The sequence below is a fragment of the Notolepis coatsorum genome (genome assembly GCF_963971535.1).
Source record: "Notolepis coatsorum genome assembly, chromosome: 6".
In the NCBI taxonomy this organism is placed as follows: Eukaryota; Metazoa; Chordata; class Actinopteri; order Aulopiformes; family Paralepididae; genus Notolepis; species Notolepis coatsorum.
This window is the reverse complement of record NC_140170.1, coordinates 46,962,379-46,979,491: the sequence shown is the minus strand read 5'-3', so window position 1 is coordinate 46,979,491 and position 17,113 is coordinate 46,962,379. Positions and strand designations below refer to the sequence as shown.

At 46.3% G+C, this 17,113-nt stretch overlaps 1 protein-coding gene across 1 annotated transcript in view; it reads right to left on the bottom strand.

Annotated features, from left to right (window-relative positions):
- Nucleotides 1-17,113, bottom strand: part of LOC311229460 (spondin-1-like) — a gene marked incomplete at its 3' end in the record, with an annotated part of 239,998 nt that overhangs the window by 72,763 nt on the left and 150,122 nt on the right. Inside the window, 2 exon segments of the mRNA XM_084315541.1 lie at nt 16,974-17,074; nt 17,077-17,107. Of these exon segments, the coding sequence (XP_084171667.1) occupies nt 16,974-17,074; nt 17,077-17,107 (132 nt within the window).

Sequence of the window (17,113 nt, the reverse complement as noted above, 5' to 3'; positions counted from 1 at the left end):
GGAAATACGCCTAAACACGTTCCCGGCAGTTAAAGTGTTAAAGGTCCCATGTTTTGCTATTCCTTTCACTATTTGGGCAATGTTACACAATTCCTGTGAGTCTATGGAACACATCTGTAAGGGTTTTTTCAAAAAAAATTCATTGTTTAGTATTTCTAATCAAGTACTCTAAAGCAGCATTTTTCCAGGCAGGGCTCCGCCCATACTCGCAAAGCGCTTTAAGTGACAGTCAGTCACCCACAGTCTGCACTGGCAGACAGAGAGAGACATAGAGAGATAGACAGGGAGACTAATTAATTTCGCCACGGGACAATGCATTGGTAACTTGTTTCAAATGAGAATATATACCCCCGTGAATATTATTGCACGGATCAGAATACGCGTGGGAGGTTGACGTGACGAGAAGCAGAGAACGAGCAAGCGAGAGAGAGAGAGAGAGAGAGAGAGAGAGAGAGAGCTCCCGTTCTACAGTCAATATACATTGTTACAGTGTTATCACACTGTGTAAATGCTCCGTATCCCTCTCTCTCCCTCTCTCTCTCTCGCTCATTCGCTGCTCTCTCTCTCTGTCGGCATCCGCGCCACATCAACCCGTTTGAGGAAGTGTCAGTATTTCCACTCGCTCTGTTGTTGAGCGAATTGTTGATTGTGGGCGGTGACTACAACCAGTGCCTTATTCACGTCAGCGAGCGAGTCAAATCAGAATGGCTTAGTTCAGTGAGGGAGGATCTCGTGAACTCGAGACTGGACTGATGAGCCAAAATGAGAATTAGAGACACAGACCCCATTTATACAACCCCACATTGCTAGAAAACAATGCTAAACACTGGAAAAGGCAATTTATAGGGCATGGGCCCTTTAAAAGATATTTCTTCGAAGGGTTACAATATATTACAAAGGCAGGGTTATGATGTCAATATGAACAAACCTGGCCATTGGTCTGGACTTGTGTATTTCCATCCCTCTGCCTAGAGGTGTCAGTCTTTCAATACCTAATGTACTGTATGGTAGGGCTGTCGCGGTAACCGCATAACCGCAATCCCGCGGTGTGTCAAGGCACCCGCGGATGGAGAACAGACAACCGTGGCAACCGTGGTAAAAAAAAGATTAAAATAAAAAATGGGGCGTCATCATTTTTATATCAGTTAATTTAATGACGAGATTGCCTAGTGCGTCCATTTTCCAGTAGCATGAGCTAACTTCACGTTTCCATACAGTTTACAACTCAAAGATGAAATCAGGATTTATTTTCATATCCCAGCATTACTCATGATGTAAATAAAGCTGATTGCAGCAAACCGCGCAATGTAACCATGAGAAGATTCACATGCATCACATTAGATGTACTCTGCAAAACTGTCTCAGAATGTAACTCCTCCACCTCAGACATTGACCCTATACCTACAGCTTTCTTCAAACGGGTGTTTAATAGTGTTTCAAGCCCTGTGCTAGATATCATAAACACTTCCCTTAGAACTGGTATTTTCCCAGATGCCTTTAAAACAGCAGTTGTAAAGCCATTACTAAAAAAAAACTGACTTGGATAGTAATGTAATGGCAAATTATCGTCCAATATCCAACCTACCATTCATTAGTAAAGTACTTGAAAAGATAGTTTCAGTTCAAATAAATTCCTTTCTTGAAGAAAACAACATCTTAGAAGAATTTCAGTCGGGATTCAGAAAATATCATAGCACTGAAACTGCCCTCACCAAAATAATCAGTGACCTCAGGCTAAACTCTGATGAGAATAAGATCTCCATCCTTATCCTGCTAGATCTCAGTGCAGCATTTGATACAATCGATCACGATATTCTAATCGATCGTCTTGAAAACCATTTAAAAAACCATTTAAAACATAAAACATCAGAGGGAGGAAATTATTATTTTTTTTATCCACTTTTTCTCCCATTTTTCTATATTTTCTCCCATCCCAATTTCGTATAATCCAATTCAACCCTCCCCTGTCACGAACGCTGTTTCTTGCCTCCCACAAGCCGGCTGCAATGTGGACTAAGTCATACATAGCACAAGTCCCCTCCGGTACTTGAGGTAACAGCAGTCGCATCTTTTCACCTGCGCAGCTCGATCTCTCAGTGGCGAGGAGTAACGCGTGGGAGGCTCACGCTGCCCCCGACACTTCCTGATTCTACTGCGCAGGCGCACCAACCGACCTGTAGGAGTCGCTGTCCACAACGCCCGATCCCCACCCATCAGTTTCCCACCCCCTAATACGGCCAATGTGTATTAGTACGGACGACCAGCTAAACTGAAAGCAAATGTGGAGCGCTGGGCTTGAACAGGCAAGCCCAGCGTCTCCAGATTTCGTGGCGAGCGCCTTGCCCACTACGCCACGTAGCCGCCCCCAGAGGGAGGAAATTCTATGTTAAACTAGGAGATCACATGTCTGATATATACGACAACAACTATGGAGTTGCACAAGGGAGTTGCTTAGGTCCTTTACTCTTCTCCATTTACATGTTACCGCTGGGTGATATCATCAGAGAACATAATGTAGATTTCCATAGCTATGCGGATGATACACAACTGTACATATCTGCTGAACCAAATGATACAGCGATTAGCTCCATTACAGACTGCTTACTGGCAATAAATAAATGGATGAGTAAGAACTTCCTGAAACTAAACAAGAACAAAACTGAAATTCTAATTATCGGCCCCAAAACTAAGAAAGAAACATTAATAAAGAACCTGGGAGGACTAACCGCTTGGATCAAATCTGAGGTCACTAGTCTCTGGGTTATCATAGATTCAGAACTGAACTTCAATTCTCATATGTGTGACGAAAACATCGTTCTTCCATCTCAGAAATATAGCAAAAGTATAACCATTTATTAATCAGAACGATGCTGAGAAGCTAATTCATGCATTCATATCTAGCCGGTTAGACTACTGTAATGCACTTTTCACAGGTCTCCCTAAGAAAACCACAGAGAGGCTTCAGCTAATCCAAAACTCTGCAGCCCGACTGCTAACTAGAACCAAAAGGAGAGAGCACATTAGTCCAGTCTTAGCTACTTTACACTGGCTTCCTGTAACATTTAGAATTGACTTTAAGGTCATTCTCCTTACATACAAAGCTCTAAATGGACAGGGACCTAGCTACATCGCCAACACTCTAATAAATTACACACCAGCAAGAACACTGCGATCATCAGCTGCTGGACTACTAGAGGCTCCCAGAAACAGTCAAACGAGGATCGGTAATGCAGCCTTTATCAACTATGCCCCAAAACTGTGGAACAAACTACTCCAAAACATCAGAGAAGCCAACTCGCTAGACATCTTTAAAATACAGCTTAAAACCTATCTCTTTGCTCAGGCATTTCACTGTGGGGTAATGCAGGCAAATATCTGAAGATAGATATCTGCTACCACCTAGTGGCAAGGGGAAATATTATTATAGAAACATGAGGGATATCCTGACACAAATTGTACATTACCTGCACTATTCTTACCCTGCCTACTTTTATACACTGCCTATCAAATTCATGTGTCGGTTCTATGCTAATTTTATCTCACTACCTCCTACTGTATGCACTGCAATTTTAAGAGAACTATTTTATCACACTTTTTACTTCTTACTGATGACTATTTTTAAACTGAATCATTTTAAACTATTTTTATTATTTGTATTACTGAATCAAACTGTAAACAGAGAGCCTATTGGGATGCTAGATCCTAATGTGAAACACTGTGATTTACCATACCTCGCTATCTGTCTGTCTTTTTTTATTTAATTTTTTAATTTTTTTATGCTCGTTATTATTATTATTATTATTATTATTATTATTATTATTCTTACCCTACCTACTTTCATACACTTCCAATGAAATTCATATGTCGGTTCTATGATGTTAGAGCGATGCTCTGTTGTTGTGAGCGACACACTGCTCTGTTGTTCTATAAGGTAACTTAGAACTGTACTTTGTAAAGAAACTCAGTGTTAAAAGCGATGGACTGCTCTGTTGTATGTTAGAGCGACGGACTGCTCTGTTGTATGTTAGAGCAACGGACTGCTCTGTTGTATGTTAGAGCGACGGACTGCTCTGTTGTATGTTAGAGCGACGGACTGCTCTGTTGTATGTTAGTACAACGGACTGCTCTGTTGTATGTTAGAGCAACGGACTGCTCTGTTGTATGTTAGAGTGACGGACTGCTCTGTTGTATGTTAGAGCGATGGACTGCTCTGTTGTATGTTAGAGCAACGGACTGCTCTGTTGTATGTTAGAGCGACGGACTGCTCTGTTGTATGTTAGAGCAACGGACTGCTCTGTTGTATGTTAGAGCAACGGACTGCTCTGTTGTATGTTAGAGCAACGGACTGCTCTGTTGTATGTTAGAGCAACGGACTGCTCTGTTGTATGTTAGAGCGATGCTCTGTTGTATGTTAGAACTTTGTAAAGAAACTCAAAGTACTAAGAGCGATACACTGCTCTGTTGTTATATATTTTTCTTTATTGAACAATCTTATCACACTTTTTACTGTCCGTTCTATCTTATAAATTTTCGCCTATTTTAAACTGAATCAAACCGCACTTTTTTTACTCTATCTAATCTATTCTATTTTATTATTTGTATTGCTGAAGAACTGTGATTTGCCTAACCTTGCTACCTCTCTATCTCTTTGTATTTACATTTAAAAAAAATTATGCTCGCTTATGCCTGTATTTTTTACTGTTGTGAAGCACTTTGAACTGCAACCTCTGTATGAAAAGTGCTATACAAATAAAGTTATTATTATTATTATTATTATTATTATTATTATTATTATTATTATTATTATTATTATTATTATTATTATTATTATTATTATTATTATTATTATTATTATTATTATTATTATTATTATTATTATTATTATTATTATTATTATTATTATTATTATTATTATTATTATTATTATTATCCCGGACTCGAGCCCCCAATGTATTCCTTTTCCTGTATTAATCTGAACCGTAGTGGAGTACAGGGGAGCGTTCTCCTAACTCCTGTATTAATCTGAACCGTAGTGGAGTACAGGGGAGCGTTCTCCTAACTCCTGTATTAATCTGAACCGTAGTGGAGTGCAGGGGAGCGTTCTCCTAACTCCTGTATTAATCTGAACCGTAGTGGAGTGCAGGGGAGCGTTCTCCTAACTCCTGTATTAATCTGAACCGTAGTGGAGTGCAGGGGAGCGTTCTCCTAACTCCTGTATTAATCTGAACCGTAGTGGAGTGCAGGGGAGCGTTCTCCTAACTCCTGTATTAATCTGAACCGTAGTGGAGTGCAGGGGAGCGTTCTCCTAACTCCTGTATTAATCTGAACCGTAGTGGAGTACAGGGGAGCGTTCTCCTAACTCCTGTATTAATCTGAACCGTAGTGGAGTGCAGGGGAGCGTTCTCCTAACTCCTGTATTAATCTGAACCGTAGTGGAGTGCAGGGGAGCGTTCTCCTAACTCCTGTATTAATCTGAACCGTAGTGGAGTGCAGGGGAGCGTTCTCCTAACTCCTGTATTAATCTGAACCGTAGTAGATAAGTAGAGCACAGGGGAGTGTTCTCCTAACTGTATTAATCTGAACCGTAGTAGATAAGTAGAGCACAGGGGAGCGTTCTCCTAACTGTATTAATCTGAACCGTAGTGGATAAGTAGAGCACAGGGGAGCGTTCTCCTAACTGTATTAATCTGAACCGTAGTAGATAAGTAGAGCACAGGGGAGCGTTCTCCTAACTGTATTAATCTGAACCGTAGTAGATAAGTAGAGCACAGGGGAGCGTTCTCCTAACTGTATTAATCTGAACCGTAGTGGAGTGCAGGGGAGCGTTCTCCTAACTCCTGTATTAATCTGAACCGTAGTGGAGTGCAGGGGAGCGTTCTCCTAACTCCTGTATTAATCTGAACCGTAGTGGAGTGCAGGGGAGCGTTCTCCTAACTCCTGTATTAATCTGAACCGTAGTGGAGTGCAGGGGAGCGTTCTCCTAACTCCTGTATTAATCTGAACCGTAGTGGAGTGCAGGGGAGCGTTCTCCTAACTCCTGTATTAATCTGAACCGTAGTGGAGTGCAGGGGAGCGTTCTCCTAACTCCTGTATTAATCTGAACCGTAGTGGAGTGCAGGGGAGCGTTCTCCTAACTCCTGTATTAATCTGAACCGTAGTGGAGTGCAGGGGAGCGTTCTCCTAACTCCTGTATTAATCTGAACCGTAGTGGAGTGCAGGGGAGCGTTCTCCTAACTCCAGGGCCGAAGTGCAGGTCATGTAACTTGCTTGTTATAACTAGCCAGACTTCGGGGTAATTCCCTCTGTAAGGTGGTGACAGTAAACCAGAAAACAGTTCTCTCAAGGACTGGGCATTCATTTCCGTTTGCAGCTCTCTATTCTTAATGTTATGGACTAACGTTACACGCAAATTAGAGTGCTGCCTCTCTCTACCGTCCCCACTACACTCGGGACTACATTAACGTTCCCCTAATCCCTACTCTCACTTCATTAACGCTATCATACATATTATAACGTTAGCTTTGTTTGCTATCTATAACGTTAGCTATAGGCGAGCTATCTATAACGTTAGCTATAGGCTAGCTATTGACTCGTTTCCCCCAATGATGAACAATGACACAAGTTGTGATATTTAACTAGCTATGTATGTGCATTCAAATTCACTAAAGTTAAAATAGTGTTATAATAACGTTAAATGTTTGCTCAAATAACGTTAGTTTTAAAAAAATATATAGAGGTATATAACATTTTTTAAATGTTTTATTTCTTTTTTTAAATAGAAGTGCGGTACCACTGCATCCCACGGTGATTAGCCACACACACAACCGCGGTGAGAAAATTTCATACCGCGACAGCCCTAGTGTACGGTGCACGAATCCAGAAACCCTCTCCGGTAAGTGGACTGTGATGTGAACTGGCTTTGCTTTGTCAACCCAGAAATTGTGTAAATATTGTAGTGGAAAGTTAATTTTTTACCTGTCAGGGTTAAGAATTCAGGAAAGGTTTTCCAAAACACGGCAGACGTTGTCATGCAATCAACTCCTTCGAACCAAGAAAAATATATTCACATGCAAGGTGCAGTAAACAACAAATAAACCTACAGATCAAATTAAATTCCAAAAAGTACTTCATGCTGTGGCAAGTAGGGATGCTCGATATTGGCTTTTTTACCGATACCGATATTGTTCAACTCTTAATTTCCGATACCGATATCAACCGATACTGATATATGCAGGGTTTCCCCCCCAAAAAACGGAATAATTTCAGGTAATTAACATTACATATCTCTTGTCATGGAATTAACACAACATTATGCATACTTTTGACAATAAATAAAATCAGAATCTCTTCTTACTTGCTTGCCTGGGTAAATAAAGGTTAAATAAATGTAAAATAAATAAAAAATAAAAAATAAAAATAAATATTTGAAAACAGATACAGATATTTTCCGATATCACATTTTAATGCCAATATCGGCCGATAATATCGGACATCCCTAGTGGCAAGTCATTATGCAGAATTATAATTCCAGGTATCATTTTCCTTTTCAAATGGAGTTAGAAGGGAGCTTGAGGACCTTCCTCAGCAGCAGTGTTCTCTTTTTTTTCTTCAGTTGGCCAAGATCACATTGAGTCAATACATATTGTAGAAAGCATATTTACAGTGCGGCAGTCCAAACATTACTGTTGCAAATGTGATTGGGTTTTTCAGGGTCAGAACTGGACTGAACAAACCACAGAAAGGGTTTGTTGAGTACACAGAGAGTATGAGCCAAGGCGACACTGAGTAAACTACACACGCCTGGATATGTACACAAGACTAGTCGTTTAGACAACCTGAGGCACAGACACGACAACAGACACATTGAAAGGGAGTTTTTTTTTTTTGTAAGGTAGGCCACATTTTACACAAAAAGCTATTTAATGCCTCCGCTCAGCAGATGAGTTTGGCTACTTGCTTATTCATGAGGTTGTAAACTATAAATACCCGAAACCTGTTAATGAATGTGTTTAAACAGCTTTCATTCCCAAGGTTGGGGGAAAAATACAGATTGGGAAAAGTTTGGGAAAACGGGTCAGGAAGAGGAACTTGCTTGTTTAACAGAGTTAGAGAGGTCGGTTAACCTCAGCCTCTTCAGGAGCATTGCCTTCCGTCCTCATGCTGGCAAGCACAGGACTCATGGTCCCAAGCTCGGCAGTATCAGCAAGGCCCTTGACCTTTACACATGATACTGTACTGTCACGTGTGACACTGCTATTAGTGTCTGTACCCCGGGATATGACACAAGACACAAGGACCTCTTGAGGCCCGAGCAAGCAGTCGGCTAATTAACCTCTAAAGAGAGAGCTCTAGTGCTTTATGGATGCTCTGCAAGGTGTGTGGAATGTCTGGACGATGAATTATGCAGGTTTGTCATCTGGGTGACAGAGGAAGTGATCAAGCAAATGCACACATGTATGCATGCAGGCACAAACCAACCAATCGACCAATAAACCCACAGAGCGCAGTTATTATAGGGGTGCTCTTTCCATGCATCTAATAATGATTGACGTAGCAATCCAACTATCCAAACCTTTAGGTTTAAAGTATTTAAGCCAGGACATAATGTTAGCTAGCTGACAATTACACAAACATCATCATTTTATGTATAATTCATGGCACAAAAAAGAAAAGAAAAAAGTGTCTCTCACCATTGACTACCATTCATATTCTTTCCAACATTGGGTGCTGCCATGGTGGTCTAGTGGAAGGGGGGGGGGGGGGGGGGGGGTACTTCCCCTCTCTATGTATGAATCAGATATGTAATGTCCTATCTATCCATATAATTTCGGTCACACACGCACACGCACGCACACACACACATTTGAAATGTTTATATTTATGTCCACATGAACAGAAGTTCAAGGAGGCCTCATACAAAGGACATAAACAATGCGAGCGCAGTCAGAAAATTATGAAAGAACAGTCAGGTACAAGGTGCATGGACGGCAGAATCATGGGAAAAGGTAACAACGTCTCCTCCAAATTGAGCGGCTTCCTATAATTGCTGATACTGAGCAGTACCTGGCTAACTGCTTGGCCTTCCTTTTGGGGAGACCGGCTATTTGTAGGCCCCTCACAACCAACTTGTGCACATGCCCTAGGCTGCCAAAAAACTAGGGGTTTACATCTGTAGCCTAGCTGTGAGATGGTCTGCTGTAGCTGTTGGTATTTCAGCATTTTGGTTAGGAAGGCTTCTTCTAAGCTGTAGTCAAAAGTACAGCCAACCTCAAGAATGGACACCTCCCTAAGGTGTTAATTTACCACAAATACATCAGGGGTGTTAGCTGTAATATTAGAGAACATGGAATCATCATTGCACACTGTGCAATGCACAGGTTGAACATGCTTGGCTTCACAGTAGAATGCTTAAAGAGCGTGATGGAGGACCTAAAAATAAAAGAGATATCTTTCGCTATCAAATCTACTATTCTGTCATGCCTACTTATGTAGAGGCCCCTGTATACATGGCAACCATTTAAGATGTGGGACATGGTTTCAGCTATTTGGTTATTGTCATGATGAATACAGTGAGGAGCATGACTGCCTGGAAACCAGATGGAGAGATTCAGTTTAGATGGTAAGACCTGTAATCTCGCTTTCAGAGTGAAGATAACAATGCACTCATCTATGGCAACATTTTTGAACACAGAGTGAGAGACAGAATGGTCCGCAGCAGGGAGACACGCAATCTTCCCCTGCAGTCTCAACTCAGTCCATTGTTCCCGCTGTCTTTGCTGTTGTGCCCACAGGAGGCGACCTCAGGCATTAGTCAGTGGAAGTTGGTGATCCATTCCACACACAGTCATAGATGCTCTGACAGAGATACTGGGGTCAGATATAATATTCTCTGAAACAGCGCCTCGAAAGGGTCCACACACACACACACACACACACACACACACACACACACACACACACACACACACACACACACACACACACACACACACACACACACACACACACACACACACACACACACACACACACACACATACACACACACACACACACACACACACACACACACACACACTGCAGGGACCTCTACATGGTCCTAATTGACTTGGGGTGGGAGGCTGCAGGGACCTCTCCATGGTCCTGATTGCAGGGCAAATACTCGACAGGGCCATTAGCAAAAGCTGTTTCTAAAAATCTTCACCCTGGCAAGAGTTTTCAAAAAGGCCAAGTTTCGGTGACCTAAAACAATAGGTTATGACTATAACCAAGTTCTGTTAATTAGGGGTGACGCTCGGCATCACTCATGCACTCCCTCGCGTACGTGCACGCGCACTGAATAAATTCCACAAATGTACCTTTAATACCAGTATTAGTCTGACCACACCCCTCATTAGCTTACCTTCATAAGCAGGTGTGTGGTCACCTGCTCTCCTCCTTCCCAAGCATTCACCACAAGGTGAGGTCAAGGGCTGCAGCGGCGCCGGATGCCGAGCGTCACCCCTAATTAACAGAACTTGGTTATAGTCATAACCTATCGTTCTGTTTCATTAGGGGATCCGCTCGGCATCACTCATGCACATAGGGAGGCCGAGCGGAGCCACCGGCCGACAAATACACCCCGCTGAAGGCCCCCCACAACCAACAGAACCGAGCCCCCCCTGACCCCCCCTAATGGAGGGCACCCCCCCTATTAGAGGTTTCCCGGGAGGGCGACGGACCCGACCGTGCGAAGAGGCACTCAAGCAACTCAACGCACAGGGTGAGCAGACCGTGGCTTGACCCCATGACTACACACACGCACAACCCGCATGCCACCTGGGAACGAACGGAGGGAACAACCTCGTGACTGCCCCCAGAATCACGGGGTCAAGGGCAAACCTAACCCCGTGGCAAGGCCGTAGCAGCGGAGCGCGAAGGAAGACCCAGACCCACCAAAGGGACTGGACCCCCTGGAACGGGGGCCCGGATAAGTCCATGATGCCAGCATCAAGACCCCACCAGGTGAGCACTCAGTGACCCCACCCCCCACATCGCCAGCGTATTCGGACAAAGGCCCCTCAGCCGAGCGGGCCCTGTCCTCCCCAACAGTACACCGCCTGGCACACTGACCCTGCAGAACAGGCAGTCAGCATGGCCATAAGCACACAAAAAAGGTTAACCAACGGAAGCCGGCAGCGCACCGGGGAAAAAAACCCAGGCAACAGGCTGTTAACCCGAGCCTGGAAACTGCGGACGAGACAGGCGCCAGAGGGGACAGCTGAATACAGCCGCCCCGGCGGAAGGGGCGCATGCTGGCGTTGTTGCATGACCAAGCCTCCATAAAAACCCCCACCCAGAGGGCGGAGGCAGAGAAGGCTGACACGATTGGCAGACATCATGAACATGCAGGGGCACCCTCAATCGGTTAACCCGGGAGTTGACACTGCCCCAACACACCAGAGAACCAACCACCTAGTCGTTACCCTATGCGGTGGTTGGTCCCATAACCCCCCAGGAAAAAACTCCAAAACACACCTGCGGCACCGCCGCAGTAACCGTGTTCCAGTTTCCAACAGGGTCATCCCGGGCCTACGGGTCAACGAAAACATTACTTCGGACCGGGCCCGGTGATACGGGGAGCTCAGGGTCCCCCGAGGAGGTCAAAAACCACCCCAACAGGCCCCTCTTCGCCACACGTAAGAGAAGAGCGCAAGAATGGAAAACCAGCCCCAACACCCCGTACTTGGTATTCCCAGGAGGTCACCCAACCAAGTACTAACCAAGACCAACCTGCGTGGCGGCAGAGATCCGACGAAATCGGGCGTGTACAGGTTGGCACGGCCGTAAGCCATTACGACAGTGTAGAATACAATGTACCCAACAAGGGTTCCATAGCGCTTAACCCTGTGACACCCGGACCGACCTAGTATTTTTCCCCCTGAAAAAAGCCCAAGTCCCTCAGGGAACCAGAACAGCAGATCTGCATCCCCGGCGGACAACGGGTTTAACTGATCCGGACCAGCGCGACCAGAACCAGTCCCGTGCCCTAACCACGCCGACATGCCAACTCCAGGAGAAGGGGCAGATATGCGTGTTGATCTTAAACATAAAAAGAAGGCGCCACTCAGACGTTTCGGTGCGAACCGCGCCCGGCGGCCCACCCCCAGGGCGTGAGACCCTTCCACACATGTTCAGATCCATTCCGTTATCATCCCCTGATATGAACGAGAACCCGTCGACAACCACACAGGTCGTCGGAAGAGGAAAACCCCCATCCCAATTGCTTTATAAAAACGCTGTTTTAACCCCAAGCAACCAAGGCGCGCCAGTCAGTTACCTAATGTCCAACAGAACATCCTGAGCTAGCACTATGTGTGCGTTGGGCATATCCACGTCAATAATAGGCTATTTAGACCATCTTATTGAATCCCCAAGACGCCCAGGGGAACGACAAGAGGGGCGGGATGCAACCAACTCCATGAATGAATGAATGAAAACTTTAACCAACAGATTGCAGAAAGGGTACAACACAGTACGGCTCAATACACACAATCGGTAAGGGGAGGCAGACCTGAGAAAGACGTTAGTCTTGTTTCCATCAGGGACCCCCATTTCCAATTCATATAGACACATCCAACTCTTTATAATAATAAAGAAGAAGCATCACCCGTATAAACCCAACTGCACAGCTGGGAGTAAAAAACCCGTTTTCACACGATTTTACATCCAGTCACTCTTTTTAATCAGAGAGTAAAGACTAGACCATCCCAGAAAACCTTCCCACACGAGTTGTAGTCATGAGAAAGACATGCCAACTGTGAGTCACGTGACCAACTGACTCAAGTTACACATAAATCGAGCGTAGCAGACCCGTGAGCCCTACGCTCTAACTCAACACCTTAACACTCTGTAACTCATGGAAGGCGTCGCCATAGCAACATCGCTACGACGGGGGGAAACCCTGCACACGGCTCCTGTTTGTAATAGGAGTCGGCAGGATAACCCTCCCCCCCCCCCCCCCCCCCTGCCAAGACGTCCTAACGGCTCGGCCCTGACTGGCTCAGCAGAAGAGATAAAATCTCCTAAACCAATCAAGTGGGAAGGAGGGGTTTATTCGACACCCCCTCACAACCCTTCTTTCCCTACACACAAAAACAACTGTAGCCATTTTGAAAACCTCCGGTAGAAATGCTAATGTATAGCGTAAGCTAATACAATGCCCGCTACCCACAAAATGTGAACAGGATTTACAACAAAACAAGTCGTATGTGTGTGAATCCTACACCCGTTGACTATGTCGTACATAGCAAAAACGCTGACAGAGAGTAACGGCTAGGCCGTGGAACGTGTGTGTACGAGTATTACTGCAACTAACACAACAGCATTGTGAGACACATATACTTAGTTTAAGCAACGGAATAACACCAGTTTCTACCTGCATGTGGAGCGTCAGGCTAATAGAACCCCCTATGACTGAGTGTATGTTGCAGACCTTGCTTAATCTCGTAACACAACACGACTCATCTCACAACGTAAAAGTGCAGATTCATATTTACGCAACCCCACCATATGATTTGTTGAAGAAACACACAGTTTGTTTGGCCAAAAAACATAGTCCCCCTTATGTCGGGGAACTTTTTATTACATAAATTGGCACAAAAACACAATCATAAAGGGGCCGGGGAGGGTGTAAAGGAGAGGGGACACAGAGGGAAAAAGTCACTCTCAGCGGCGTCTGCCACCTCGCGCCGCTCGAGCCACCCCGAGGAGCCCCGGAGGGACGGTAGGTAACTGTCTGCTGGTCTCGACGTTCCCTACCGTCTCCTCCGGTCGTGGATGGGCCGGCGGTAGCAGAAACGCCGTCTCTTCTCCTGGCCTTCTTGGAGGGGCCAGCAGCGGCGGTAGAGGCAGTGGTAGGGACGACGGAGACAGCTCGACGTCGTGGAAGCCTTCTGACTCCACCGGCAAGGACGGGAGGCGGAAAATGGGGTTGAAGGATGGATCTCTCCTCTGCCATCTCTCTGCATGTTGAGGTCATCAACCGCAGGGCCTTCCCGAACAGACCAGCATCGGAGAGGGCGGCCGTCAGAAGAGGGGCTCTCTTCCGTTCCGGCACACGGGCCTGCTCCAGCCAAAGATGGCGCTGGCTCAGGGTGGCCAGGGCGCGCACTTTCCCCATGGCTATGGCCAGCACCTGGGTAAGGTGCAGGACAGCTCCTGACGCCTGGGTGATCTGATCGCATTTTACCTCGGTCAGATCCGTGCCGCCCGTCATAATCCCCGATACAAATCAAGCTAGGTGGGCGATGTTAGACACCGCAGCCAGCGATTGTGTACCAGCGATGAATGACTGGTCACCCCAATATGCCAATCGCCTAGCCGATCTTCCATGGAGGACCGGCTTGCATAAGGGTTCCCACACCACATCCGGACAGAGGAGAGCGGCCATCGGACTATCAAGCCGAGGCACGCCCTCCCTCATACCTTTGACTAACCCCGACACCCGCGTAACTGGTACGTAGGTGGGGGTAAGTCCCATGATGTGAGACACCGCCTGACCCTGACGAACATAGGCCCCCATTGAGGGGAAAAATGGGTAGACAACGTCCACCCCTCTCACCGGGCGACGCTGCCAGAGATGACCTATGAGATCATCAGGGACAGGAGCAGGCAATGGCAGCGGCACGCCGTTTGCGGCGGCGGCTACCGCCATGAGCTCGGGAAACAAAGCCTGCAGTTCCCCCTGCGGACCTTCCTCCACCGAACCCGCATCCCTCACATGCAGCAGGCTGCAACTGGTCAAGGAGCCACAGTCTGATGTGGCCGATAGTAGGGCATCCTGCTGATGAGGCCAAGGTGGTTCCTCGACATCTTCGAACAAGGCGTCCCACGGAGCCATTTCTCCCCCCTCCGGTGTTTCCTGGATAGGAGGGATACTCTCCTCCACGGGACCATCAAACAAGAATCCGTCCGACTCTTCCATGAAGTCCTCAGTTTCCATCGGAAATCCAGAGCCGGACGCATCCTCGCTGGTCTCCAGCAGTTCCCCAAACCCAGGCCGTTCGCGCCTGCATGCCACCATCTTGCGACGTGAACGGGCAGATGCGAAGATTTGCGTCGCAAATCCTCCGGCTCCAAGACAACCCCCCGTTCACCAACGGACGATTCCCTGGAACCAGAGGAACCAGAGTCGAGATCAGGCCATCGCCGGAGCGACGGCACCGACTCCTCGGCTCTTCGGAGAGGCAAACTATCCATCGGCTGCCTCCTGGGCTGGGTCGGCAACCACGAAAGTGGCAGCAGCCCAGCACCAAAACGCACGACGGAGGCGGGAATGGAGAACCGCTGGTGAAGAGTAGGTCTAGCGGGTCTACTCTCCGAAGAATACATTATGACCCAACTTTTTCTTTACAACAGATATGAGAGAAGAAAAAATTAAGCACAATGTAGACTCGTCACAACTCTTTTCAACTAACAACACGTCAAGTGAGGTACTACCGAGGCACTTCCTTGTGGTGAAAGCGAGAAGGAGGAGAGCAGGTGACCACACACCTGCTTATGAAGGTAAGCTAATGAGGGGTGTGGTCAGACTAATACTGGTATTAAAGGTACATTTGTGGAATTTATTCAGTGCGCGTGCACGTACGCGAGGGAGTGCATGAGTGATGCCGAGCGGATCCCCTAATGAAACAGAACCTAGTTTGCATGAAACTGCTGAGCCGCACAGAAAAAGCTATGGTTTCCCTGTGTAATACCCGTGTAGACAAGACATAAGCTGAAACTGATTAGCGGATTCCACTAATGGTTAATATATCTGACATTATTTTCATGGACAATATGAATATTTGTTCATTAAAACATACAACGCCTGAAAAGTGATATCATTAGCATTTTATAATGGGACATTAAGGACCGTACGTCTACTGGTTTATAGCAGATTTTAAGTTTATTAGTTAACTGTTAATAAATGACTGTGGAGGGTTTAATGAGGGAGAAAGAAAATTGCAGAAGAAATTGCTGAGTTTTGCTACACTGTAAATAAACCTCAGATTTATGAAAAAATTATAAATAAAATGCAGATGTTGTTGATATCTTGTGAGAGGACTAGAAGAACGCAGGTTTGGTTTCCAAACAACTCCTCGTGGAACTGCAGCCGTTCCATGTACATGGATCGCTGACTATGATCGTGTTCCAGCGTTGGACTGTACCTCACCTGACTCCGAGATGGGAGGAGACTAAACCTTATATGTTACCCCAATGCCAGTGTCCCAAGGTTTAAGATCTGTCTCCAGCATTTAGAGCCGGCCTCCATGGTACAGTGCTTTTACTACTGCCAGTGTACCCAACTATGAGACAAATCAACCCTGTGCGCTGTTGCTACCAATGTCCCAAGGTACAAGATTTGTGTCTCTAGGGCGGCTGAGTGGCGCAGTGGGCAAGGCGCTCGCCACTAACGCAGGAGATGCTGGTATCAAGCCCAGCTCTCTGCGTTGCTACAGGCTTGGCCGGTCGTTCATACTAACACAATTGGCAGCTGTTAGGGGTGGGAAAGCCGGTGGGTGGGGATTGGACGTTGTGGACAGCGACTCCTACAGGTTGGTTGGTGCGCCTGTACAGCAGAATCAGGAAGCAACGGGGGCAGTGTGAGCCTCCCACGCGTTACTCCTCGCCACTGAGAGATCGCGCTGTTCAGGTGAAAAGACAGCTGCCTCCTCGTGTACCGGAGGGGACACGTGATGCAAGGCTTTGTCCTCACTGCAGCCGACCAGTGGGAGGCATAGTCTAGCAACGTTCGAGACAGGGGAGGGGAGAATTGAAGGGAGAATTGGCGAGGCGAAATTGGGATGGGAGAAAAATAGAAAAAATAAGGAGAAAAAGTGGATACAAAAAAAAGATTTGTGTCTCTAGCATTTAGAGCCAGCCATGCCCCATGGCACAGTGCTTTTACAACAAGCCAGTGTGGTGCACGGCACCGAATGGGGGCACCATACCTCATATGTGACCCCGTTGTCTGTGCCTGCGTCCCAGGGTATCAGATCTGTCTCCAGTCTCTGGACCCAGCCACACTCCCTGGTGCAGAGGTCCTCCCCGACAGCCCCACATTCCAGTCAGGACTGGGCCCAAGCATGGT